This window comes from Pristis pectinata, chromosome 10, assembly GCF_009764475.1.
Source record: "Pristis pectinata isolate sPriPec2 chromosome 10, sPriPec2.1.pri, whole genome shotgun sequence".
NCBI lineage: Eukaryota > Metazoa > Chordata > Chondrichthyes > Rhinopristiformes > Pristidae > Pristis > Pristis pectinata.
The window spans coordinates 53,893,058-53,920,799 of record NC_067414.1 but is presented as its reverse complement, the minus strand read 5'-3'; the positions used below and the strand labels follow the sequence as shown (position 1 = coordinate 53,920,799).

The 27,742-nt window shown below is 39.2% G+C and overlaps 1 protein-coding gene across 3 annotated transcripts in view; it reads right to left on the bottom strand.

Moving 5' to 3' along the window:
* Nucleotides 1-1,142: 1,142 nt before the first annotated feature.
* rcan2 (regulator of calcineurin 2) overlaps nucleotides 1,143-27,742 on the bottom strand; it is a 230,238-nt gene continuing 203,638 nt past the window's right edge. For all 3 annotated transcript variants that reach the window (XM_052025197.1, XM_052025198.1, XM_052025199.1), the window contains one exon: nucleotides 1,143-4,386. In XM_052025197.1, the coding sequence (XP_051881157.1) occupies nucleotides 4,226-4,386 (161 nt within the window). In that variant the 3' untranslated portion in view covers nucleotides 1,143-4,225. The remainder of the gene's footprint in view (nucleotides 4,387-27,742) is intronic.

The window sequence follows — 27,742 nt, the reverse complement described above, 5'->3', positions numbered from 1 at the left end:
TTCAGAACTGGTATAAAAGTGCTCTATCGCTTTCTGGTAACTTACTCCCATGTTTATGCATCTCGACTGGGTTGAAAAACAAAATAGAAATGAAATAATCTGAGCAAACAGACAGTGCTAGTCATAGCTTCATAGACAATTCACCCGTGTCCAGCAATGGATTCTTTTGATACCAGCCCTGCCAGCAGTGGCCCTTCAGCAAAAGGCAGTAGAAGGATTCACATAAGTGCAAAAAAAAGATGTAGGTACCTTTTCAATGGTGGGCAAATCTTAAGCGACATCTATGCAGGAACAGTTGCCAATCAAAATTTTGCTAAATCGGGCTTATTAGCTTGTGCAAGAGCTCATTTTAGGTAGCTGGCACCTGCAATGCCTGAAAATTGTAGGCTTCCTTAACTTAAATTGTAGGCTTCAACATAACATTGCATTTGTTCATTTTAGCCACATTTTATATCAAGTGCAATGACAACCAATTTCTGCTCCCTAACTTTGAATGACCTTAACACATGCCTTCAAGATTTCATGTTATGCAACTTAAGTGCTAAATGTCAGTTGAATTGCAGAAAGATAAAGATCCTGGAAATTCTGTAATTTCTTCTTCTCTTTGAATAAGAAAAACAATTTTCATGATATTTGTTTTGGCATTACAAATTCTACTACACCCCCTAAACCTTTAAAAAGCTTTTTGGAGCTGTAACTGTAAAAATATGATAGTTATCTCGTTGACATGCCTATTAAATGTTTTGATTTTAGATCCGACTTCAAGAATCCAGAACAATGTAGCAATGTGGAAATATGAGTAACATTTTTATTTACACAGGCATGAATTTTGTAGCCAGCAATGAAGCAATAATGCTTATCGCGGACTTTGAAGAAACCATTCAAAAAGATTGAGCAATCTCTGTGGTATGGATTCTATCTTTTCCTACATTGGTTGTCGGGTATCATCTCAAAAGGCTCTCTGGCGTCCAGCAACAGTGATATCAACAAGCATATTGAGCAGTCATTCACAGTGAAGAATTCTCACAGACAGTAATCCAGGAAGTAAAAAGCTAACTGAATTTCTTTTTTTGCAGAGTGTGAAATAAGGAATTTTACATACACATGAGATGAAGGTAGAAGCTGATATATCATAAACAAACTTGAAAACTAAAATAAAAATACCTTTTATTTTAAAATCCATGTAATTTTGAAATATTTTTCTGAGGGAATGGCAATCAACACATATAAAATTATTTACTGAGGGCCAGAGAGGTTGTTAAGCAATAACTATGGCTCAGTATGCCATTAAAAATGTCCTAAATTTATGCAAAGAACCACAACATTATCTGTGTTTTAAAGTCAGAATAGTTCATAAATAACTTTTTTGTTGTTAGTTTCTTAAGATGATGTTAGAGAGGGTTGCAGTAATGCAGCCTGAGTGGGGTACAGTGGGTGGTGGGGAGGTAAAGTAGGGTGCAAGAAATCATGTACAGAAATATCCAGGTTTCAGCAATTAGCTATACAGGTTGCTATCAGATTTCCTCTCTTAATGCAATGAGTGCTGATGGTCTCATTGTTATCTCTTAATGCAAATCCTGTGTTTTATTCCTTGTGGTGTTCATTACATCTGTCCTGACTTTCACAGGTTCTTAGGGTCATCGCTATAAGAGCTGTTTAAAGAATTACATAATAAGGTGCTGAGTGATTAGCGATGAGGCACAGCCTATTTGGTAACCAAACAAATGTGTTATAAACTACTTGTAAGGAGAATATTTTATGTTACAGAAACAATAAAAAATAGCATTTTTAAAAAGAGACTTAAATGAAGCATTGCTTTATATGACCAATAATCATGATTATTTAATCACAAAACTTTGAACGTGCCTAAATGTGGATTATAATTGAATGAAGGGATTTTCAAAGATGTGTTTGCGAGAGCGTGCCTTTTGCAAAATCTCAGATTAGGCACAGGTACAATTCTGCTACAATGACCACCATTTTGAACAATAAGACACTGTTCCGTGCACAGACCAAATAACAACAGATAAATACCAGACATACATATATAAGGCAATTAATTTAAGAAGTATTATTACTAGCACCCATTAAGTGGCGAAGACACATAATAACACAGACAATATCCAATACTAATAGTTACTAACAATGTCATATTCTAACTATACACGAAAGCTTTAGTCACTTGGCAAAGCATCTCATTATCATCAGCTAATCATCCCTTTAAGATGGCCTTTAAGGGTTTCTGAACACAGTACAACCATGGGATCTAATGGACTCCTTTGGGGGAAGAATACCACCAATTTCAAACTGCTTTGGGGAAAGTTATAGGGAAAGCCAGGGCTGAAAGAGATGGAGAAGAATTCAGTTCAAATGACATTTAGCATACTACTTGATGGGAGTTCAACACTGTCAATGGAATTCATTTACCTCTTCATTTTAATGTAGTTTCATGAGATTAGAAAATACATGAATCGATTGAATTTGCTATAATGAGATTTGATTCTACTGGGCTATAACATTTCAGCATTCTGAATGATTACATTTATACAGTAGATTTATTTACTGGTTCTTTTTATAGCCTCTTGGCAAGTTTTAACCACTTTCCTTTGTGCCATTTGTGTACTCATTCGATCTAATTCCTATGTCTTATTCATTAATATTTCCTTCATGTAATTTTAAAAAGAATATTCATGAAAACATAGTAACTGATTAAATTGTTGAGTAGAAACCCCGAGTTACTTCTTGCAACATGTTAAAACACCACAGAAAGTGACACATACAATAAGCAGAATGATCATTAAATGTTATATATGATAGATAATATGAATTGAACAAAGCAAAGTGGTTATCCAGAATAAAAACAAATAACTATGGAATTAATATTGAGAGCCATTAACAAATATTTCATTACATGAAACTTGAAAATACGATTGGAAAGTTACAACATTTTGATTAATTTAAGTGAGTTTCTAATCCAATTTGCAGTCTTTGGTTAAATATGTGAATGTCTCAAAATAAATCAGAATCAAGAAAAATGCTAAATTGTTTATTGTAAATGTTGATAGATAGAGTTTAGTCTAGTTTTTATATTTTCTTAACTGTGTCACTAGAACTTATGTCCAAAGACAATAAGTGCACATTTTATTATTACACCATCAAGTAACTTATAGACCATATTTTTTCAATCCAATATTTGGACACCTCCAATTGTATACTGTGTGGGTTAGTAATATGCATAGCACAGTAAAAGAAAAGCTACATTGAGAAAATGCCAAAAATGTTTTAAAAACCCTGTGTTATGGAAATTACTTTTTTTTAAAAAAGTGTTTTCTATAAAATGGAATAGCAGGTTGTTTTGTGCTAATTGGACCATAAAGATGTCTTGTAATAGGACAACAGAGAAACTTCAATGCAGCAAGTGACAATATGGTCTATTGATACTCATCCTGAACAGATGTGTAGATTGGAAAATTCATGACTGTAATAATGCTTATTTGTCTATCCATGTCTATATTCATTTTGTCATTCCTATTTTCAGTAAGTATATTGCATATAACTTCAATCAGTACATTTTATCAATATTAAAACAGTGATAAAAATACAAATTACAGTTACACCTTTTCACAAGATTATATTAGAAGATGCTGACATTATGTACTGCACATTGATATAAATGAAAGTTAGTATTTCCCCAAGGTTGCCCTATATCTTTTATGTCTCACAGGATTTTCACCAAGGACATCATTGGCAATTCAGTGCCAAAAAAGTAAAACTCAGACCACTCGTTAACCTTTTCATTTCCTGAACAAGTCAGAGAACACAGCAGACATAATCACAATATGCCTCAAAGAATTTAAGCCTAATTTAAAATTGGATCAAACATTTATACCAAATCATTTTAGAACAGCAGGTTACCATGTACTTAATAGTTTAAATTATATTCATGTTGGAGTTATAATGCCAAGCTTTACAATTATTCCTGGGTTTTACTAATGCCATTCTAACATAAATGAATGATTTATGATATGATCAGATACTAATTTGTATATAGCAAATAGGCATGCACATAGTAACCACTTCCATCCTATTTTGGTAAGCCTTAGAAACTCAGAAGGGGCTCGAAAACAAATACATCTGTGAATGACAGACCATTGTTCCTCTCAACAGAGTATGGCCACAGCAGAGAGCACTAGATCATACTTGACTAAAAGTGCGCATCAATATTTCAATTGGACATTGCTGGCGGCAGATCAGGACGGCGGGTTTGAATTATTTTTGGTTTAGGAGAATTCTTCGGTTCATCCTCATCCTCTGCTTCACTATCACAGACATGGACCACCACACTGGGAGTTGATTCAGTTCCTGCATGTAATTCGTACTTCTCTCCTGTAAGAAAGAGGGAAAACAGATTATAAATAGAATTTAAAACAGAAAATGCTCAAAACAAGTCGGGCACCAACAAAGAGTAACAAAGTTAACATTTTAGGTTAATAGGTTGAAAATAGAATAACCTATTGGGATCATCTATTAGTTTCAAGATGAATTCTTTCTTTAATAGAATCGGATATTTTTGGCAATATTTGGTTGACATTTATTTTCCTAGCTTCAGTCCATTTGCTGTCTGAGTCATAATTCTGGTGCCAGAGCGTGGTCACTTGTTGCAAGCTGCTCTCTACAGATCTAATCATTACCCTTACTATAATCATTCTACATCAATGCACTCTGTACTAACCCAATGTAACTGCACTGTGTAATGAATTGACCTGTACAATTGGTATGCAAGACAAGTTTTTCACTGTACCTCGGTGCAAGTGACAATAATAAACCAATACCAATACCAATACCAATTCAACCCCTGCTTGTGAGGTATGTTGGGAGTCACCATCACCATACTTCTGTTCATTTAGCCTGTGTAACCTACGTTTGTAAGTGAGCTTAGATGTTGGAATATCTTAAATATCTTAGGTGTTTGTTGAAAGTTGGCAGCTAAAAACATTTCTGTCCAAAACTGTATCACTAAAGGCAATACTAAAGCGCACACTAATCCACATGCAAACCGTGTATTAGCATAATTTGTGTGATAGCAGATCACCAGTCCAAACTACATTTCTCCCTCTTCTTAATTCCTTTCCGTTTAATCAGAAAAAAAAAGTCAGAAACAAGGTCCTGTACAAGCTTAGGTGAAGCTGGAGGCTCCATGAGGGCACCATCATCAGAGTGGATAGGAGGTGGACAGAGTGCACAAAATTCATGCACCCTGATCCTTCAGTGGGTATGAGACTGTAGTTCTGATGACCAGGCATTGTAAAGCTCATTAGGAGATCCAGAATTGAGCTGAAGGTTCGACCATGAAGATCTGATAGGAAAACACTTGTTCCAAAAGTTTCAAGTTGCCACCTTATAGCCTGGACTATCAAAGTGCTTACAACATATCAAGAAAATGACCCAGCATTGTTCAATGAGGTTGACTTCAAATGCAGGCTGCAAGATTAAGAAATTCACAGATAATACAAAGATAGGTTGTGAGATTGATAGTGAAGAAGATATCAACTTACTGGTCACATGAGCAGAAAACGGCAAATGGATTTTAACCTGCAGAAGTGTGAGGTTACACACTGGGGAGTGAAAACAAGGTGAATGGATGAACACTCAGTATTAGGATGTTAAGGAATAGAGATGCACCGGAAATCATACTTACATTTTCATGAAGATAGTGGATCAAATATATATGGCACTTAAGAGGCACGTTGGATATCATATTAGATATTGGATATTATATTAGTTGAAGCACAAAATATAAAATTTATGAAATATGTTGCCATAGCTTGACTATTTCATACAGTTATGGTCCCTGCATTACAGTATTCCAATAGAGATAATACAAAGCAGATTTATAAAGATGTCAGGACTGCAGAAGTTAGCTGTAAGGAAAGACTTTTCAACTGAGGTGTATAAAATTATAAGGGGCCCAGAAAGAATGGATTGGAAGGACTGATTTGCTTTTACCTGAGAGGTCAATATACAGGAAACATAGATTTAAAGTAATTGGCTAAAGGATTAGTGAGAGAAGATGAAAAATTTTTTCACCTAAAGGCCAGGAGGTGCTCATGAGCTGAAAGGGTGATAAAAACAGAAGCTCTCATTGCAATTCAAAATATTTGATGGTGATCTAGGTGCAATAATATGAAGAGGCAGTGGACCAAGATGTGGAAAGTGGCATTAAACAAAGCAGCACCTTTTGTCTGTCACAAACACAATGGGCTAATAGCTTACTTCTGTGATTCTCTAAAGCAAGGAAGGGGAATCTAGAAACAGTTTTCAATTCTAACTCACTAAGGAGTGTTCTGGAGGTTTCCCATTGAACAGGTCTTCACCATTAGCATGAGAATTGAAGAACTTTCATATAAGCAGGAAAGAGACAGAATCTGTACTGGATGCCTCCTACCATTTACACATTTATCATCAGTTCCTACCTACGTGGGTTTTCACAGTCAATATTCTTAAGCACCTTTAAAAGTATATAAAATAAGGATGATACTTCCTGTTCCTTATCCTTTTTGGGATGGGCTAAAAACACAAATGTTGGGTTTCTCTAATCTCTGTAGCTGCTGCTTTCTGCACTGGTCTAATGAATAGTGATTGAGAGGTGATTAAATTGAGGGGCTTAAAATGATAAAAGCATTTGACAGGACAGATTCTCAGAAACTATTCTCTTTGGTGAGGATTAGGGACACTTTATCAGCTAAGGGTAATGGAAATCTAGATTTCTCTTTCCCAAAAGGCTACAAACACTGGCCGCAATGACAATTTCAAGATTGAGGCTGACATTTTTTTATTAGTTCAGAATATCAAGGGATATAGATCAAAAGAAAGGAAATTAAGTTGAGGTACAGATCAACAATATTCTAATTGAATGGCAATACATGCTCAAGAGCTGAATAGCCTATTGCTGTCCCTGTGTCCCAATGCTGTGTTAAAAAGCATTAATGTTGGTGACAATGATGCAGATTTGCAGGTTATCTCTCAGCCTGCTGTGTGGACATCCAGCTTGTTTCCCACAACAATCATTCTCAGTGGCCCAAGGGCCCAACTGTTCCTGTCTCATGTGGATAAATTAAACCATATCATATTTGGAGGTAAATTACTGAAGCAGGGCTGTTTAAGATCAATCTAAATATCGTTTAATATTTTGAATGTTTTAAATAACAAAGGAGGCATTTTTGTTGTGCTTTTTAAAGGTTAAAAACACCAAAAAGAGCTACGAAGAGCCGCTGAACTTTTGACAGATTGTTTTGGATTAATGGATTAATTCTTCTGAACATAATTTACAGATTTGCTAAATTGCAACTAAATTAGATTTAAAGATATCAGGGACAAATTTCTTTAATACTACTGTATGGAACATTTCTGATCCCAATTTCATTATATTGTCATTGGAATTATTGATGGAGACTCATATACAGTCTAAAAATTACAGTACTTAAATATTTTATGTAACATTAACCATACTGGTTGTTACATAACTTTGTGGTCAAAGTGGATGTTTCAGCAAAATGGAACTGAATGTCTTATGCAATTAGATCTTTTATAATCAATAAGTTTTATTACAGAATGCATCCTTGCTATTGTTACTTTTTGCCTTTCAGCCAAAATGTAACAGAGAAATGTAAACTAATAACAAAAAGTAAGATCATGAAAAGGCCACTGAACATCAACGTTCCACTGATGGACCATATCTGACTTCTCACTGCTGCGCTCAATGCCTACTCTGTTTACAATTGCTTTCAACTTTTACCTTTTATTTCTTTTATATTGTTTGAAATCTTATTTTTTTCATTAAGGGTAAAAATGCTATATATTTTTGCTTTGTACTTCTTGTTTTAACGTACCTTCATATAATGCATAATTTTCTGGATCTCTTCATAATCCTGAAAACCTTCACCGAACCATCTCATAGTCTCTAATGCCTATAGGACTGCACCTATTTTTTGATGGATAAGTGGTTGCTGCCTTTAGCCCATCATGCAATTAGGGTACCTTTAAAGAATTGTTAAATTGGTGAAATTTACATGTAAAAAAAATAGGTTTGCACCTTCTTTCTTTGTTAGACCACTGCCTGTCTATTTCCCAATGGCAGCTGAAGGCAGAGCTAGCATCTTTCACATCATATATACACTGACCACTCATGGCCTTCACCATGCACCCACAGTACAATTCCGCAAGGTATCATGGAGAAGAAGGAAAAGGTGGGGTGGAAGGGAGCTGGAGGGGATGACGTGTGTTTTTAATGCCTGCAGCCAAACCTCTTTCCCCTTCCCCCCCAATCATACCCCACATCAATTCCTGTGCTGTAGGTGGCCCCAGGCTACTATGAGGCATGGGCTCCTAATTCTGGCAGAGACCACCGCATTAGAGTCTGCAGTGAAAACATTCTGTAAGCAATCTGGCACATAGAAGTGATCTCTAGTACAAGCAGTGCAGTGAACAGTCAGGCAGGGCCAATCAGAGAGCAAAACTTTGATGTTCCAGCAGGGTATTGGTATTGGTTTATTACTGTCACTTGGACTGAGGTACAGTGAAAAGCTTGTCTTACAAACTGATCGTACAGGTCAATTCATTACACAGTGCAGTTACATTGAGTTAGTACAGTGTGCATTGATGTAGTACAGGTAAAAACAATAACAGTGCAGAGTAAAGTGTCACAGCTACAGAGAAAGTGCAGTGCAATAAGGTGCAAGGTTACAACAAGGTAGATCGTGAGGTCATAGTCCATCTCATTGTATAAGGGAACCATTCAATAGTCTTATCACAGTGGGGTAGAAGCTGTCCTTAGGTCTGCTGGTACATGCCCATCTGGTTGTTGACTTGGTGTGAGGTTTGTTCTTTTTTTATTACGAGTGAAAAATGCATGTTGCAGGCAGCACTTTATTAGTCTAATTTGTGCCCATAAGGCTAAGGTGAACATCATTCTCATTGGTGATGCCATTATTTTTGTGAAAGAAGCTGGGAAACGACACCCATGCTGGGATGAATTACAATTAGAAGTGCCCTAACAATTTCTCAAAGGGCAGGACTTACACCAAAAATGGTGCAATCACATTAAAATATGAACAATTGTTTTTTATGTGAAATCTTGCATAAAAGTTGATAAAATATCATCCAACTTCTGGGCAAGAGTTTCCACATGAAGTAAGGTTTATTTTCTTCAGCAAAAAAATAAACTGCTGGAAGAGCTCTGTGGGTCAAGCAGCAACTGTGAAGGCAAAGGGATGGTTGACGTCTCGGGTCAAGACCATGCATCCATTGCCATCATATTTTTAGTATCAATGGCCAGTTATGAGTTGAAAATCATCCACATTGTCTTTTCATACATCTCTCCAATTAATATTGAGTGTTGAGTCTAACATTTACCTTGTCCAGATCTTTCGTAAAGATTAAAGGGCTGAAAATTGGCTGTCTTTTGATCTCACTATAAGCCCTGAGACCTACCTCTTGAGGATTTTAGTGCTGACTGTCCAAATATATAACATTAAAGAAGGTCACTTCATTTATTTGGCACTTGAAAAAGGATGGAAAGTCCAGAGAAGTGTGTCTGTCTGCCAAATGAATCTTAGAGACGTACTCCTCAGCCCGCTTTGTAAGTGGAAGAAACATAATTAATATTTTAAAAATCCTGCACCTGTCTCTTTAAATTATATACCTTAAGATTTAAATCTCACAATGTTATTATCTTTCAACATCCATTATTCTTAATCTATTAATATTTTCCTCCAACTTGCATTGCTAATTCTGCATTGTTCTTTCATATCCTCACAACGTTAATAATGGACATGTGAATCTCTTAATTCTCTTATCTCTCTCTCTGTTCTATATTTTCATTGGAAGTTTATTGGAATTGTTACAATTTTGCTCAAATAAGCAAAGTTTGGAATAAGGTCATCTTTATGTTTGCTTCAATATGTCTTCTGAATACATTAACTATAACAGCCATAATGCTTTGGCAAAAAAATTCTCAACCCGAATTGCTGGATTCATGTTACATAAAAAATTGTTATAATGGAAAGGTCAAATAGTTCACTACCTTAAATGAAAGAGCAGCAAGCTGACTTGATTTGAAAAAAAGTAGTTTATTCCAAAAATTGTAATGCCACGATCATGCAAGTTGGTTATAACCCTTGGGCTATGAATCATTATGAATCAAGGGTTATAACCCTTGGGCTATGGCTCTTGTGGTCACAACCCTTTTGTAATCAGCAGTTGTCTCTCAAAACCTCTTTCAGCACATTGTCTGCAGAAGCATAGTGCATCAGTGCTATAATATTCTGCTGCAGTGCACTTTCCCCACTGGTCACCCACCTCTATGGCTGTTGCTCAGATACCACTGACCACTAGCACACAGAGTTACTGCTGGAGTGAAGCTGGCAAAGGCCGAAATCAGGATGGCTTGCAACTCAAGTGGGCGGAGAAAGGGAAGCATAGGAATGATGCTTAGGAGAGCAAGGGAGACTGGGGAATAAGATAGAGGAAGGTCCTTTAACTGAGTAATAGCCCAATGTCAAGTTGAGATTCCTTCTCTGGCCTCAGCTGAGGTAGTGTGAATGGTCATGATAACACCAGATATGGATCTCTCAAGGTAGGACTTCAATGTGTAGGTGAGGCTCCAATTCAGATGGCCAAAGTCATCATTTCTCACACCTCCTGTTCCAATTATGGAACAGATGGCCTCCCCTCCAGTAGTTGATTCCCCTTTAACTGAGTACTATTAAATATAGACTTCATCACCACATGTGGCCATTAGAGATTAAATTTTAGTTTAAAAAGAAGGGGATTATTTGAAGGATAATTATTTGAAAAGCAGAAGTATGAAAGATTTGGGATAAATAGGATTGCAGGAGAAAGCACTGGGGCAAATGACCTCTTCGTTGGCTTTTCTGCAATGCATTAAAAATCTTTCTTATTGGGACTGAGCCTGTGAAATGATTTAGAAATCACTTAGGGGTGGCACAGTGGTGTAGTGGTTAGCGTAACGCTATTACAGCACCAGTGATTGTGGTTCAATTTCCGCCGCTGTCTGTAGGGAGTTTGTACGTTCTCCCCCTTACTGCGTGGGTTTCCTCCGGGTCCTCCAGTTTCCTCCCACATTCCAAAGACGTACGGGTTAGTAGATTAACATGGATGTAATTGGGCGGCGCGGGGTCATTGGGCTGGAAGGGCCTGCTACCGTAATGTATAAATAAAGCCTTTAAAAAAATACAACAGCATTTGAAGAAGTCATGTGATCAGGTGCCACGTGGTCAGGCATTGAATTGTCAAATATCACCAGGTCAAACCAACTTGTGATCAAACCTGCAGGAATGCTGTCATTTAGAGTTGGCAGCTAAAAGATTTCCCACCATCAATCTTAAATAGAAATTCAGTTGTCAAGAATTAAATGAACAGAAGTGTGCAGGACCATTAACGTTGGGGAAAAGTACAACATGGAATATGCTACACAGTTTTAGTTCAAATTCTGCTATGCATGCGGAAGTCTATGCTGGAGGTAGCTCATCAGTTGAGGTGCTGCCACATCTAGAATTTTACATGCCCTAGTGGGCAAGATTGGTACTGCTCTTATTGTGAGCAGCCAAGTTAAGAGTACACACTGTCCTTAATGGTGACAACTTCCTTCAGCAGCAGCGGTCTCCTCAGCTGTCCCATTCCTTCTCTTCCCACTTCTGCTGTTACTGCTTGAGAAAAATGCTCCCTTCATCCATCAAAGAAACAATGACTCTGCAGGTGGAAGATGCTACTGAGTCTAAAAGAGAGCCACAGTAATAGGCATGCAATATGGATTTTATTGATCCATTTAATAAATGCAAATTCACCATCTGTCTTCTCAAATGGAATATCAAACTCTAACATCAGAAAATATGTTGCCCTATCTTGGATCCTAAAGAATGACTGTATTAGAACTCAGGGATAGAGGATCTGATTTAAATGAAGGATATTGTCATGTTATGTTCCAGCTAAATGTGAAATTTGAATAAGATCACCACTCAAATATAGTTATCAGTTTATTTCCAATGACTTTGTGGAGCGAAAATGTCAAAACTTTCTGTTGATATTGCAGTTGATAGTTTACAGAGTTTTAATGTCCAATCATGAATATATTGTGTAAAAATGAAATGCTGCACAAACCAGTTAGAAAGAAATAGTTAACTTCCAGGATGGTTGTGGGATTCCACAGAAAATGCTATTTGCGTGGTAACATATGGGCAAGGTTAGTCATGTATTTCTGTGCCTCAACAGTGAAAAATGTCATTAACCACACTGCTTCATACTACTCCTCGCATTGGTTGATGGCTTACAGTGATATAGAAAGTATCCTGAGGAAATATGACCTCTTCATTCAGGGGACATTGGTAAAAATTAAAAAATAATATTCTTTTTCTCAAGCAGTCCCTTGAGATTAAGGATGTTGCTTCCATCCCAATTGCGTGGATTCCAAGGATAATATTACTTTTTCTTTAGAATTCATCTTTGTTGAGGGCAATTGATCTATTGAAGATAAGTGACTATCATGGCATTCTTCTTTGCTTGGCTATAGGGGCTCATTCTACAATATAACATGAATCTAGCAATTTGCATATAGAACAATCAGACAGACTTGAGTTTTCCTGCAAACAGTGCTAGCTGCTGGTTGGAGTAAGCAATGTGCAGAATCTTGAAGCTCTTGAAGCTTCAAATTTCATCCTATCCTTGGGGACCTCTTGTGCCAGGTGACCATATACTCTGGAATATTCATAGTGATGCCTCTTTGTGGTTATTATAGATGTTCCAGAGATGTGTCTTATTGGTGAGCAACACCAGCAAGGCAAGTATTTATTGACCTGCCTAGGCACAGCAGTGTAGCGGTTAGCGTAACGCTATTACAGCGCCAGCGACCCGGGTTCAATTCCAGCCACTGTCTGTAAGGAGTTTATATGTTCTCCCTATGTCCATGTGGGTTTCCTCCGGGTGCTCCGGTTTTCTCCCACATTCCAAAGACGTACGGGTTAGGAAGTTGTGGGCGTGCTATGTTGGCGCCGGAAGTGTTGTGACACTTGCGGGCTGCCCCCAGAACACTCTACGCAAAAGATGCATTTCACTGTGTGTTTCAATGTACATGTGACTAATAAAGATATCTTATCTTAAAGCTGGTGGTCACCCAACTCCTTGAACCACTGTGGTTCGCATAGTGACCACAGTCCCACTGAGGTGCTGGGTTGGGTTTTCCATTCACATGGGTGTTATGCTCAGAAGGCTAAGGAAATTTGGCAAGGCCCTTATGGCTCTCACCAACTTTTACAGATGCACCATAGAAAGCATCCTATTCGGATGCATCACTGCTTGGTATGGCAACTGCTCTGCCCAAGATCATAAGAAATTGCAGAGAGTTGTGAATGCATCCCAGTCCATCATGCAAACCAGATTCCGCTGCATTGACTCTATCTACATTTCCTGCTGCCTCAGGAAAGCAGCCAACATACTCAGAGACCCCTCTGACCCCGGTCTTTCTCTCTTTCCCCCGCTTCCATTGAGCAAAAGATACAAAAGCTTGAGAACACATACCACTAGGCTCAAGGACAGCTTCTATCCCACTGTTATAAGGCTCTTGAACAGACCTCTTATACACTAAAGATGAACTCCTGACCTCTCAATCTACCTTGTCATGGCCATTTGAACTTTATTTGTCTTCCTGCACTGCACTTTCTCTGGAACTGTAATGCTATATTCTGTATTTTTTTTTCCCTTTTGTAGTACCATGATGTAATTATGTATGTAATGATCTGTCTGGGTGGCAAGCAAATAAAAACTTTTCACTGTATCTCAGTGACAATAATAAATCAATTACAATTATAATTATACTAATTAGACTTAATGACAATGAAGAAGTGATGGATACCTTTACTAGACAGTCTTGGTCACCTAGCTACAGGAAAGATATCAATAAACTTGAAAGAGTGCAGAGAAAATTTACAAGGATGTTGCTGGGACTTGAGGACCTGAGTTATAGGAAAAGATTGAATAGGTTAGGACTTTATTCCCTGGAGCGCAGGAGAATGAGGGGAGATCTTATAGAGGTATACAAAATTTTGAGGGGTATAGATAAGGTGAATGCATGCAGGCTTTTTCCCCTCAGGTTGGGTGAGTCTAGAACTAGAGGACATAGATTTAGGGTGAAGGGTGAAATATATAAGGAGAACTGAGGAGGATTTTCTTCACTCAGAGGGTGGTGCGAGTGTGGAATGAGCTGCCAGCAGAAGTGGTAGATGTGGGTTCAACTGTAACATTTGAGAGAGGTTTGGATAGGTACATGGATGGGAGAGGTTTGGAGGGAGATGGTTGGGGTGCAGGTAGGTGGGACTAGGCAGAAGATCAGGTTGGCATGGACTAGATGGGACAAAGTGTCTGCTTCTGTACTGCAGTACTCTATGACTCTATACAACATGATATTATGATGTAATGGGGGATCTGAGAGTGGTGGGGTTGACATCTGCTTGTGGACTTGTTCTTCTAAGTGACAGTAGTTCCAGATTGGACAACTACTGCAGAGGAGTTTGTAAAGAGTGAATGATCATCATGATGGATTGGGTACTAATCAAGTGGACTGCTTTGTCCTAGATGGTGTTGAGCTTCCCAAGTGTTATTTGCTGCAGTCACCCAGGCAAGTGGACATCATTCCATCAGATTCATGACTTGTGCCTTGTCGATGCTGGTCAAGTTTTAGGGAGTAGGAGTTGAGTTGGTGCTGCAGTATACCCTGTCTCTGACTAGCTCTTCTATTCATGTGGTTCATGTAGCTAAGTTACTGATCAAAAGTGGTCCGTAAGGTGTTGATGGCAAGAATTCATTGATGGTAATGTCACCTAACACCTAGTAGAGGGAGGAAGGGGTTAGATTCTGCTATTGGAAATGGTCATTGTGTAGCCCTAGTGTATGGATGACAATTATATACCACTTTTCAGCCCATGCCTGAACGTTGATGGAAAGTCATTTATGAAACAGTTCAAGATGTCAGGACATTGCCCTGAGGAACTCCTGCAGTGATGTCCTAGGGTTTTGATGATTGATAGCCAACAAAACACCAGTCAGAACAGAGTTTACCCATTCTTTCCCACTGACCTTAGTTTTTATTAAAGTTCACAAGATCACAAGACAAGGGAGCAGAAGCAGGCCATTCGGCCCATCGAGTCTGCTCCAAGGAAAAGGGAAAAAATGAGAAATGAGAAATGGGGGGGGGGGGGGAGGAAGAAGAAGAAGGAAGAAAAACTATTCCAATCCCAATTTCCGGCCTTATCCCCATATCCCTTGATACCCCGACTATTTAGATATCTATCTATCTCTTCCTTAAATGCCCCCAATGATCTGGTTCTGTTATGTTACATTGGTCAAATACTGCCTTTATGTCAAGAGCAGTCACTCTTGTCTCACCTGTGGAATTCAGCTGCTTTGCCCTGTTTGTTCCATATATTGAGGTCTGGAGCTGGGTGATCCTGGCATAACTCAAAGTGAGCTTCACAGATTTTTTTGACAAGGAAGTATCACTTGATTGCACTGCTGCTGACACCTACCAATATGTTGCTAGTGATTGAGTGTATCTTACTAGGGCAATAATTTACCAGCCTGCCATGCCTGGCTTCTTGTAGATTGGATATGCTCAGGCAATATCAAAATACTGCAAATACTGGGAATCTCAAACAAAACAGAAAATCCTGCAAATCCTTCTTCTTGTCTTAATAGGTTCCTCAGGATGAAGATACTTGCTTCCACTCCAGTTTTGTGGGTTCTAGGGTGACTGATGAGGTCAATATGGGAACCAGAGATTTGGCAGGTCAGGCAACACGTGGCGGTGGAAAGAGACTACTTTCTGGTCAATGATGGACCGGAAATGTTAACTCTGTTCCTTCCACCAGTACTACTTGACATACTGTGTCTTTCCAGCACTTAGAAGTTTTCACATTTGTTGAATAGGTGCCAGCGTTGTAACTATACAGATTGACTAGAAGTCCTTCTGGTTCTGTAGTACAACCTTCAGTACTGCAGCCAGGATATTGGACCTATAGCTGTTGCTGTATCCAATCCTCTCAGTCATTTCTTGGCGTCACATGGATTGATTGCCTGCCTTCTGAGATATAGAGAACTTGTGGAGTAGACAACTGATATTAACAATCCTTGAAACTTTGATTCAGCTGTTTGCTGGATGCACTCTTCTCAATGAGTTAAAACATGTAAATATTGAATCACAATGATTATGATGTAATATCATACACGTACTCCTTGGATGTTGCGGGAATGTCAAAAGCTTTGATCATATCCAAGTCCTGCCTTTATGAGTCCAATATTGGTGGGACAGGTGGCCACACTGGAATTAGGGCATTTGGACTGTGATCTGGCAAATTGATATGCACATGGTGGTTACAGGAGCTAACCCCTATGTGAGTAAAATCTTTTCCTGATCACATAGGTAATGGGGTTGTGCAACAGAGCACAGAAGAGCCATTAATCAGCAATGAATAACTCCCTGGAGGTTTACGGTTTTCTCATGCTGCTTTCTGTTATCCATGGAGTACAAGCTGAGATTGATTACTTCAAAAGAGGGCATCGGTCATTTCTTTTAACATATCTACTGACAGCTTATTGACTTATGTTGCAGATGCATCATAAATCATGAAAACATGAAGTGATTTTGAACCATTAAAATTAAGAGTGGTTTTGCCCTTGACAGTCCCAACACTAATGGGCCTGTGAAAAAATTTGGCTGCAAGTCTAGTTGCAGCATGCTACTTAGCTCCAGAATGGCATCCCCTGTGAATGCTAGGCTCCTGGGGCACTGCTCTGGAGACATGCAAGATTTTGTCTGAAGCTTTGATTGTGGATGCAGAGTGTCCCTACTACAGCTTAGTCTGCCATTGGCCTTTGCCTTTTGTCCTCTGAAAAGTATTGGAACCTAATGGAGCTGTAGATAAAAGAGATAAGAGAATACCACTTGCCACAGAGATCCCTGATCAACTGAATGAAATGCAGACAAAACAAGCTCAAATCTCAGCAAGCCTGTATATCCATAAAATATGAGGGAGTTGGGGTGGAAGAGGTAGAATATTAGAATAAGGCTTCCAGATGTTTCAGGCACTGGTTCCTGGTTATGTTGAAAAATATTAGAAATATGCATTTTCAGCAGAAAACCAGTGTGACTGATTTTCAAGTTGATTATCATTTCTTTATACCTGAAGATCAGGCAATACTGATTGGAAAACATGCCCTCATGTCTCAGATATTCTTAATGGCATTGCTATATTTATCTGGATGCCAAAAGCAGAGCAGACTGCAGGTGAACTATGTGATTCAGTCAGTTGCAGTAGCTGAATAATCTAATTTTATTTCCATGAATACTGTTGCCTATAGATTTAGTCTGAAAATGAATGTAATTATTTGTACTCGTTAGTGTTGAATATGACTGCAATTGTGAATTTATGAGCATGGAGGTTGGCTCAACATAGCCTACCCCTTAAGTGGTTTTATCTTGGGAATCTACTTAAGCCCAAGTCTCAAGAAAGAAAGGGCACCATTCTAATGGACTTGACTAATCACTGTCAAGCAATAATTCCTTGCCATCACATTGAATTAATGGAAAAAGGAAGAAATTCTATTCATTATCCATTAAGTTGAGTGAGCACTCCCTTCTCTCTAATTGCTGTGCGTTTTTCATTAGGTTTCCTCTGGAAGTCTCGACACTCAGCTTATAAAGAAAAGTTCTTTGCTGCCTCCTCCATTTGCTACTACTCCCACATCCACAATACCACCACCTCTCCTGACTCCCACCAAACCTAACTTCTCTGGCCCAATCATGTGCCAAATTCCAATCATTCTGCATTTCTGTCCCACACAACACTGCGCATAGACTAAGCTTGAACTGGCATTGGAATTAAAATTGTGCTGAGCCACAGCAGCTGCTTTGTGGAAAGAATGTATTACTGAAACCCAGGGTTGAAGGGCAGTAAATGGGACCAAAGTCCTGAGGTGATCCTCACCATTCTTAGGAGGGAAACAGCTGGATGCCCGTTTTGTGAACGCCCTACAAAATCCTTGAGGGTGAAATTATTCCTTTGTGCCGTTATGTCTGGGTGTGAAGTAGAAGATGGAAAGAATAAGTTCCAGACTCAACCCTGAGTCTGTAAGTACAGTAGCTGCAAAACTGCTGCCTGGTGCCGTCTGAGTACTGAAAGTGTCCACATACAACAGATTGTAAACTGCTTTGTATGTTAATTAGGTACCTAATATAGCAATGTCAAGTTTGTCAGGGCATGAGATATGCACACACTATTCACTTTATCAAAACCAAAAGCAGCCTAATTAAAGGCACCAATGGAAGCTAACAAAGAACAGGTAGGTTTCCTTTTACCATCCTTAATTAGGAGTCAGGAGGAGCAGGAATAGTCCTATAGGTTTTGCAGCAAAACTGCAGGCCAATGACAGCCTCACTCCAACACACACCACCCCCTTTACCCTGGCCGGTTCACTGTCACCCTCCCAGCACTGATCTGTGACCTGGATCGGAGTCAGTGCTGGATGAGTTCCATTGAGAAATGTCACCATTTTATTGCACAAACCAGCCTCATGCTCCGACATAAATTGCAGCAATGTTCCATAAAACGACAGTAATCATGTTATGAAGCACTTTACCAAATAAAATGCCAAAATTCAAAGCATTTCATCCTTTGTCACACAGAAAAGTGTTAGTTTTAACTTTGGGTTAGTGACCAGTTGCCCACCAGCACTGGTGGTGGAGATGCAGAAACCAGTTTGAGCCTGGACCTCACTTAAATAGGACCAGGGATGCAGATACCAAATGGATGTAATTGACAGGCAATATTGTCTGGCCCCTAAACATAAATACTAGCAAATACTGAAAATTATTTGATGAAAAATTCATTGCTCTGGACAATATAAATTATAAAATATAATGCCTGCTAGAAAATCCATCATTTTGGCTTATCATTACATGCTTCTAGCTTTTATAAGAAAATGTCATTACCCACTCAGTACTCTATGAGGAACCATAGAGTCATAGAGCACTACAGCACAGAAGCAGGCCCTTAAGCCCATCTAGTCATGCCAACCTGATCTTCTGCCTAGTCCCATCTACCTGCACTCGGACCGTATCCCTCCAAACCCCTCCCATCCATGTACCTATCCAAACCTCTCTTAAATGTTACAAATGAACCCGCATCTACCACTTCCGCTGGCAGCCCATTCCACACTCACACCACCCTCTGAGTGAAGCAGTTTCCCCTCAGATTATATATTTCACCCTTCACCCTAAACCTATGTCCTCTAGTTCTAGACTCACCCAACCTTAGGGGAAAAAGCCTGTGTGCATTCACCCTATCTATAATCCTCATGATTTTGTATACCTCTGTAAGATCTCCCCTCATTCTCCTGCGCTCCAGGGAATAAAATCCTAACCTATTCAACCTTTTCCTATAACTCAGGTCCTCAAGTCCCGGCAACATCCTTGTAAATTTTCTCTGCACTCTTTCAAGCTTATTGATATCTTTCCTGTAGCTAGGCGACCAGATCTGCATACAATACTCCAAATTCAGCCTCACCAACATTTGTACAACTTCAACAATAACATCCCAACTCCTGCACTCAATGCCCTGATTTCTGAAGGCCAAAGTGGCAAAAGCTCTCTTTATGACCCTATCTACCTGTGATGCCACTTTCAAGGAACTATGCGTCCCTCTGTTCTACCGCACAGCTCAGAGCCCTACCATTCAATGTGTAAGTCTTACCCTGGTCTGTCCTCCCAAAGTGCAACACCTCACACTTGTCTGCATTAAATTCCATCTGCCATTTTTCAGCCCATTTTCCTAGCTGGTGAAGATCACGCTGCAAGTTTTGATAGCCTTCCTCACTGTCCACTATGCCCCCAATCTTGGTGCCAATATTGTGAGCTATTTTTGGTTGGGTGGTTAGTAGCTGATATTCCCCCTAGCCTCTGCCAAAGTCAACATTAAGTTGTTTGCAAGGAGTTAGTCATAGTGGGTCACTGCTTCTCCAACTGGTGTTGAGAAAGTACCTCACCTCTGCTCAATCTCAATAATGAAACTGTTTTTGTGTATGGGAACAGCACTTGTCAAGACAAGTCTATGTTTGAAAACTTGATGATACACCAGCTTTGCAGCTACTAGAAAATTAAAAATAAAACCCTGCAGATACTGGAAATCTGAAAGAAAAACAGAAAATGTTGGAAGCGCTTAGAAGGCCAGACAACATCTGTGGAAGAAGAAACAGAGTTAGTTTCAGGTTGAAGCCTCTTTGTCAGCATTTTCTGGTTTTGTTCCATGCTATTAGCCATGCTGTCTATCCATGGTCTTCTGCAGAGAATGAATATCTTTTTGTACAAGCTATTAAGAAGCACAGATGCACACAGCAAAAAGTACATTCTTTTAAGTACATTCAGTTCATTTGATAATGAAACTCATTGTTAAATTTTGCAGAGAATGTGTGGCACCAAACCAAGTCAAATGGCCCAAGTGCTCTGTGCACAACCTGTACATATGAAACAGATGCAGGGGTGGACCATGTGGCCCTCAAGCCAGGTCTGTCTTTTAGTAAGAACATGACTGATCTGATCTTGGCCTCAATTCAACTTTTCAGCTTGTTACTCATGTCCCTTCACTCTCATATAGACTAAGAGAGAGACTATCTTAGCCTTCATTGTTTTAGCCTCGATAGCTCCCAACATTTATGACTATTTGAGGGAAGATATACTCCTCATTTCTTATTCTGAAACTACACCTCAGTTCCAGATAGCTCCATGAGGGCAAACGTTCACTCAACATTTACAGTGATATTTGGCATGGACTCAGTGGGCTGAAGACCCTGTTCCATGCTGTATGTCTCTCTGACTTGACATTGTCATCTCCTCAAAATTCTATATTTTTCTATAAGAACACCTCTTATTCTCAGTAAGTCCAATATCTTCAAATGTTCCTTGTAAGACAACTCCTTTTATGTAGGATCAAACTGCATGAACCTTTTCTGAACTTCCAAAGCACGTATGTTTCTCCTTAATAAGGAGACCAAAACTATATGCGATACATTAGGTGTGGTCTCATCAAAATCCTGCACGGTTGTGGCAATACTTTCCTAATATTGTATTCCATCATCCTGCAGTACATGCCAACATTCCACTTGTCTTCCTAATTACTTGCATGCTAATATGTTGCATTTTACGTATGAGGACACGTCTCCTTCCAACCCTCTTCACCTAACCCCATCAGTATATACTTTCTACTTATTACTCTCGATGGTCTGTATCTGGATGCCCCTTAAATCCATATATGCTATATGCCTCATTAGTCATGGTTATTCCTGCTTTAATTCAGAAAATGTTATTTACATTCCAAACATTATTTCTGCTTTACTGTAGGAACACTTTCCATTATCCTGATACAAACAAAAGGCATGCCATGCCAATAATAGCACAAGACACCATCACTGCTTCCACGACACAAAAAAATATTATTTACTTTGTGCTCCACTCTATTGCACATGTAGTATTCAGTTTATTTAAAATCTCCTCAATTATTTTAAATAAAGAAATCAAAGAAGGTCACGTTCTTGCTTCTGGCTAACATAAAAGGGCACAAATCTCCTGACTATTCTGCAATCCTTGCCATTACTTTTTCTTTATCTCTTCTTTTGCCTTCAGGGCAGAATTAATTTCTCAGCTACAGAATGATGTCAAATTTGTCAGTAAGCACCGAAAATGACATAAGCAGCTGAATCCTTTTGCATTAAATTACCTGAACACTGGTGAATCAAACCAAACTGCAGGGAAAGAGGCTACAGGCTGATATGGGGGCCAGCAGAAAAAACATTGTATCTGTTAGGCTTCAGGCCCCTTTTTATTGAGAGCATAAACCTGCAGCCTGGTCTGTGCCCAGTTCATACACTGTATTCAGGAAAATGAGGACTGCAAATAACTGTGCCATCTGTGCCCAATGCTCATCCAGACTCAAATCAAATTAAAAGGTCACCCCTTGGTGCAGCTCATCTGGACCATTAGTCCAGCTTTTGATTCCAGTCAGCTGATTTTTGAGAACACCACTCCCAACTTTTATCTTACAGACCCAAAGGTCTATTTCCTCTGTGCATAGCCATGTTTTGAAGTTCATCTTTCACTTTCAACCACCAACTCTTCAATGATGACTAAATGCATCAACACATTTACAAAAATGTTGTGGAAATGAACAGCACTTTACTGGTTGCTCTTGACTAATGTTCAGTCCACTCACCCACAGTGCATCATGAGCTAAAAGGTGGGGCACCTAAAAAGTATTTACATAGGTTGATTTTACAATATAGCGCATATATCTTGAGAGCATTTTAAGGCAGTACTAAGGAAAGAGTCCTTACATCTCGGCACTGGGGCCAAAGGATTGACACCAATGTCAGAATCAGAATCAGGCTTATTATCACTGACATGTGTCGTGAAATTTGTTGTTTTGTGGCAGGAGTACAGTGCAAGACATAAAGATATAAAATTTACTGTAAGTTACAAAATTAAATAAATAGTGCAAAAGAGGAATAACGAGGTAGCGTTCATGGGTTTGTGGACTGTTCAGAAATCTGATGGCGAAGGGAAAGAAGCTGTTCCTGAAATGTTGAGTGTGGGTCTTCAGGTTCCTGTACCTCCTCCCCGATGGTAGTAAAGGTCCTTAATGATGGATACTGCCTTCTTGAGGCACTGCCTCTTAAAGATGTCCTCAGTGGCAGGGAGGGTTGTGGCCATGATGGAGCTGGGTATGCCTACAACCCTCTGCAGCCTCTTTTGATCCTGCACATTGGCACCTCCATACCAGGCATTTGTTGTAGGGTTTCTGCATAGGATATCCATGTCAACCTTTCATTTCATCAAACATTTGTCTACTTTTTTAATATGAGGTTAACATTTTTCATGAACAGGCTTGTAAGATGTGAGGCCATGTTAGAGAGAGACCCATAGGAATAGTATGGCAAGGTGCCTGGGCCACACCTCATTAATAACACTTAATGAAAGTCAAGGCATAAGCTAGAAAACTATCCACAATTCGTGTCCAAATTCTGCTGCCAGCAGGCTAGGCTTTCCACCTGGGACTCATGATCATTAAATTATTCCTTGTAATATTAGGAGGGTAGATTCGGCAACTCATGCTTGCATATAGTAAGGTTGCACACCAGGTGCAGAGAGCAGAGTCTCATAAAATTATTCTGTTAAACTACAGTAATTTTAAGGTCCATGTATCTTGTAATAATTAGCAAGGGAAACTAATTACATACACTCTGGATCAATAGTTCCTTTTTTACATAAAGCTGGTACCCTGCACGACTCATAAAGTGCAGTTTATCTGTTGAAAATGTAATCTCATTTTCTAGCATAAAAGCATCCTTTCTAAAAATTAATTTATGTCCTGATTTAGGACAAATAGGTCTATTTTTGATAGAATTCAAGCCCAGAGCTTCTGTCAAATTTAACTACTTTTTTGTTCCTACTTATTTTTTTGTTCATTGATCTCTGGTGCATATAGACTGAGGGACAAGGCAGAGAAACTAATGTCCATCTGTACCTGACCATGGTAAAGTTACACTGCATATACTGTAACCATAGAGGCAGCAAAACACACATCTCAAAAGGATGCAAAACAGTGGTGCCCTGGTATTGAAAGGAAAGTGTTGTTGTACAGTGGCTTCATTTTAATTGAAAGAGATCAGCTGATCAAAATATACAGAACAGTTTTCTTCTTAAAAATATGTTTTCTGTTATTTGGTGTTACCTGATCTTAGCCAGGGCAGGCAGATAAAGATGGGAGATAAGAACAATGACTGCTACAATGTGTTAGAGAGGACAGAATCTGCCAGAAGTCTCATTAGATACTCACTGACAAGCTGGAAAATTCATTGTGGGTAAGGACAAGAGAAGGATCAGATGCAAGATTTTACACCTCCCATAATCATCTGACATTCACTACCTACCACCATGTATGTTAGTACTCTTGTTGCTATCTGTCTCCAGTGCTCACATCCACATTCCCAGTTCCTACATAATGTTTCTGCTCCCTTGAAGAATGGAGCACTGCCACAGATTGCGGTTAGAAAATCCCCCTCTCAGAAAACTAGTTTGAAAATTACTGCTCATGCAGGCAATGCTATTACATTTCCAGGAGGTGCAGAACTAGTTATTATTTGACGGAACTTGCCTTGATTTCAAAGTGCAGAAAATCAAATACCTTCTGCAAAACACTTCCTGCCACATGAAATACAATCAAACATGCATGGAAAGATTTAGATCAAATGGAACAAAATGGAATAGAAGACACGACTTTGGGTAATTCCAGGTGCTGATGCTTTGCTGACTCCATTAAGCCTTAAGTTCAGCATACAAACATTTGAAGTAGGAGCAGGGTAGGCCACCCAGCCCCGCAAGCTTGCTCTGCCTTTCAAAAGGATCAAGGCTGATCTGACTACAACCTCAGCTCCATATTCTTGTCTTTCCATGTAATCTTTCACTCTCCTACTTATCTAGAACCTATCCACCTCTGCCTTAAAATTTTTCAAGGACTCTGCTTCCACGATCATTAGTAAGTCTTCCAAGAGTCTTACAAATTACTATAGATGTATGGTGGAGAGCATTTTGACTGGTTGCATCTAACAGTGGAAAGCATTCTGACTGGTTGCATTCTGGTATGGAGGCTCCAATGCACAGGATTGCAAGAGACTGCATAAGGTTGTAGAGACAAGAGATTCTGCAGATGCTGGATTCTGGAGCAACACACACAAAATGCTGGAGGAACTCAGCAGGTCAGGCAGCACCCATGGAGGGAAATAAACAGTCGACGTTTTGGGTTGAGTCCCTTCATCTGGACTGGAAAGGAAGAGGGCAGAAGCTGGAATAAGAAGTTTGGGGGATGGGGAGGAGTACATGCAGGCAGGTATAGACGCAGCCAGCTCCACCACAGGCACAACCCTCCCCGTCATCAAGGACATCTTCAAGAGGTGGTGCCTGAAGAAGGTGGCATCCATCACTAAGGAGCTTCACCATCTGGGACATGCCATTATTAGATCGGGAAGGAGGTACAGGAGCCTGAAGACCCACACTTAATGATTCAGAAACTGCTTCTTCCCCTCTGCTATCAGATTTCTGAATGGTCCATGAAACCATGAACACTACCTTGTTATTCCTTTTGCTTTTGCACTATTTATTTATTTTTGTAATTTATAGCAATTTTATGTCTTTGCACTGTACTGTTGCCACAAAACAACAAATTTCATGTCATCTAAGTCAATGTTAATAAATTTGATTCTGATTCTGAAGAAAGTTTTAAAGACCCAGATCATCTAAGGGAAAAATTTCACCTTATCTGTCTTAAATTGGTGACTTTATTTTTAAATAGTGACCCTTGGTTCTAGATTCTCCCACAGAAGGAAACATCTTCCCCACATTACGCTGTTAGGACACCTCAAGGTTTTGTATACTTCAGTCAGATCTCCTTTCAGTCTCCTGAGCTCCAGCAGATGTAAACCTAGTCTGTCCAACCTTTCGTCATAAGGCAACCTGCTCATTCCTAATATTAATCAAGTAAACTTTCTCTGAACTGCTTCCAACTCATTAGTATCCTTCCTTAAGTGAGACCAATACTGTACAAACTATTCCAGCTGTGTTCTCATCAATGCCTTGTAGCATAAGTCCCTACTCTTGTATTCAATTCCCCAGCAACAAACAATAACATTCTGTTAGCTTTCCTAATTACCTGCAGTTCTTGCATTGTGATCTTTTGTAGACCATGAACTACGACACCCAAATCCTTTGGCATCTCAGAGCTCTGCAATCTTTCACTGCTGAGATTAAATGCTCATTTTATATTTTTCTGCCAAAATGGACAATTTCACATTGTCCCGCAAAGCCAGACCTTTTCCCATTAACTTAACCTATCCATATTCCTTTGTAGCCTTCCTATATTTACAAGTTATTTTCCTCCCTATCTGCCATGAGCAAATTTAAACACATTTTAGCAACCATTCCTTTGGTGCCTTCATCCAAGTCATTTAAAGAAATAGTAAAAAGTTGACACCCCAGCATCTATCCCTGTGACACACCACTCATTACATACTGCCAACCAGTAAAAGACTCATTTATACCTCCTTTCTCTTTCCATTTAGCCAGCCAATCTTATAACCATGCCAACATGTTACCATCTACACCGTGAAAATCTGGGTATAGTAGATCCACTGGTTCATCGTTATTTATAGCTCATGTTACTTCTTCAAAGAAGTCCAATAAATTGGTCAAGCATGATTTCTCTTTTACAAAATAATGTCGACTTTGTCTGATTATCATTATTTTTAATGTCTTTAATAATAGTTTAACAATTTCACCATGTTGGATGTTAAACTAACTGGCCTATGGTTTCCTGCTTTCTGTCTCCTTCCCCTTTTGAAAATCAGTTACATTTGATTTTTTTTCCAATTTAATGGAACCTTTCCTGAATCCAGGAAATTTTGGAAAATTAAAACCAATGCATCAAATATTTCACTGGCTACTTCTATTCAGCTCTCAAGAACGAAGTTCAACTGACCCCAGAGATTTGACAGGCCACAGATCCACCAATTTGCTCAGCACCTCTTCCCCAGCAACTGCATTTTTCCTGAGTTCCTTCTTCCCTTCCAGTTCCTGATTTACAGCTACTTACAGGACATATCCTCTGTTGAGAAGACTGATGCAAAATACCTGTTTTATTCATCTGTGAAGGTATGGTCAAGGGAGGCAGAGGACTGCTTTAGACATAGACATAGAACATTACAACACAGTACAGGCCCTTTGGCCCACAATGTTGTGCTGACATTTTATCTTGCTCTGGGATCTATCTAATCCTTCCCTTCCACATAGCCCTCCAATTCTCTATCATTCATGTGGCTATCTAAGAGTCTCTTAAATGTCCCTAATGTATCTGCCCCCACAACCTCTGCAGGCAGTGTGTTACACGCACCCACCACTCTCTGTATAAAAAACTTACCCCTAACATCCATTTATTTCTTCCTTCAATCACCTTAAAATTATGTCCCCTCGTGTTAGCCATTGTCGCACTGCGATAAAGTCTCTGACTGTCCACTCAATCTATGCCTCTTATCATCTTGTACACCTCTATCAAGTCACCTCTCATCCTCCTTCTCTCCAAAGAGAAAAGCCCTAGCTCACTCAACCTATACTCATAAGACATGCTTTCCAATCCAGGCAGCATCCTGGTAAATCTCCTCTGCACCCTCTCCAAAGCTTCCGCATCCTTCCTATAATGTGGTGACCAGAACTGAACACAATATGCCAAGTGTGGTCTAACCAGAGTTCTATAGAGCTGCAACATTAGCTCGCAGCTCTTGAACTCAGTACCCCGACTAATGAAAGCCAACATACTATACGCATTCCTAACAACCCTATTATCTGCTCTCTCCTTATTTTCCATTACTAATCCCTCAGGCTTATTTTCTTTAGGACCATTGCTCACTTTGTTAACTTCTTTTTTAAATATTTTTTGAAATACGTCCTAATCTGTTTTTATATTTCTGGCCAGCTTTATCTCATACTCTATTTTTCCCTTTCTTGTAAAACTTCTGGTATTTTTTAATATTCTGTCCAGTCCTCTGATCTGCCATCAATCTTTGCACAAACACATACTTTTTC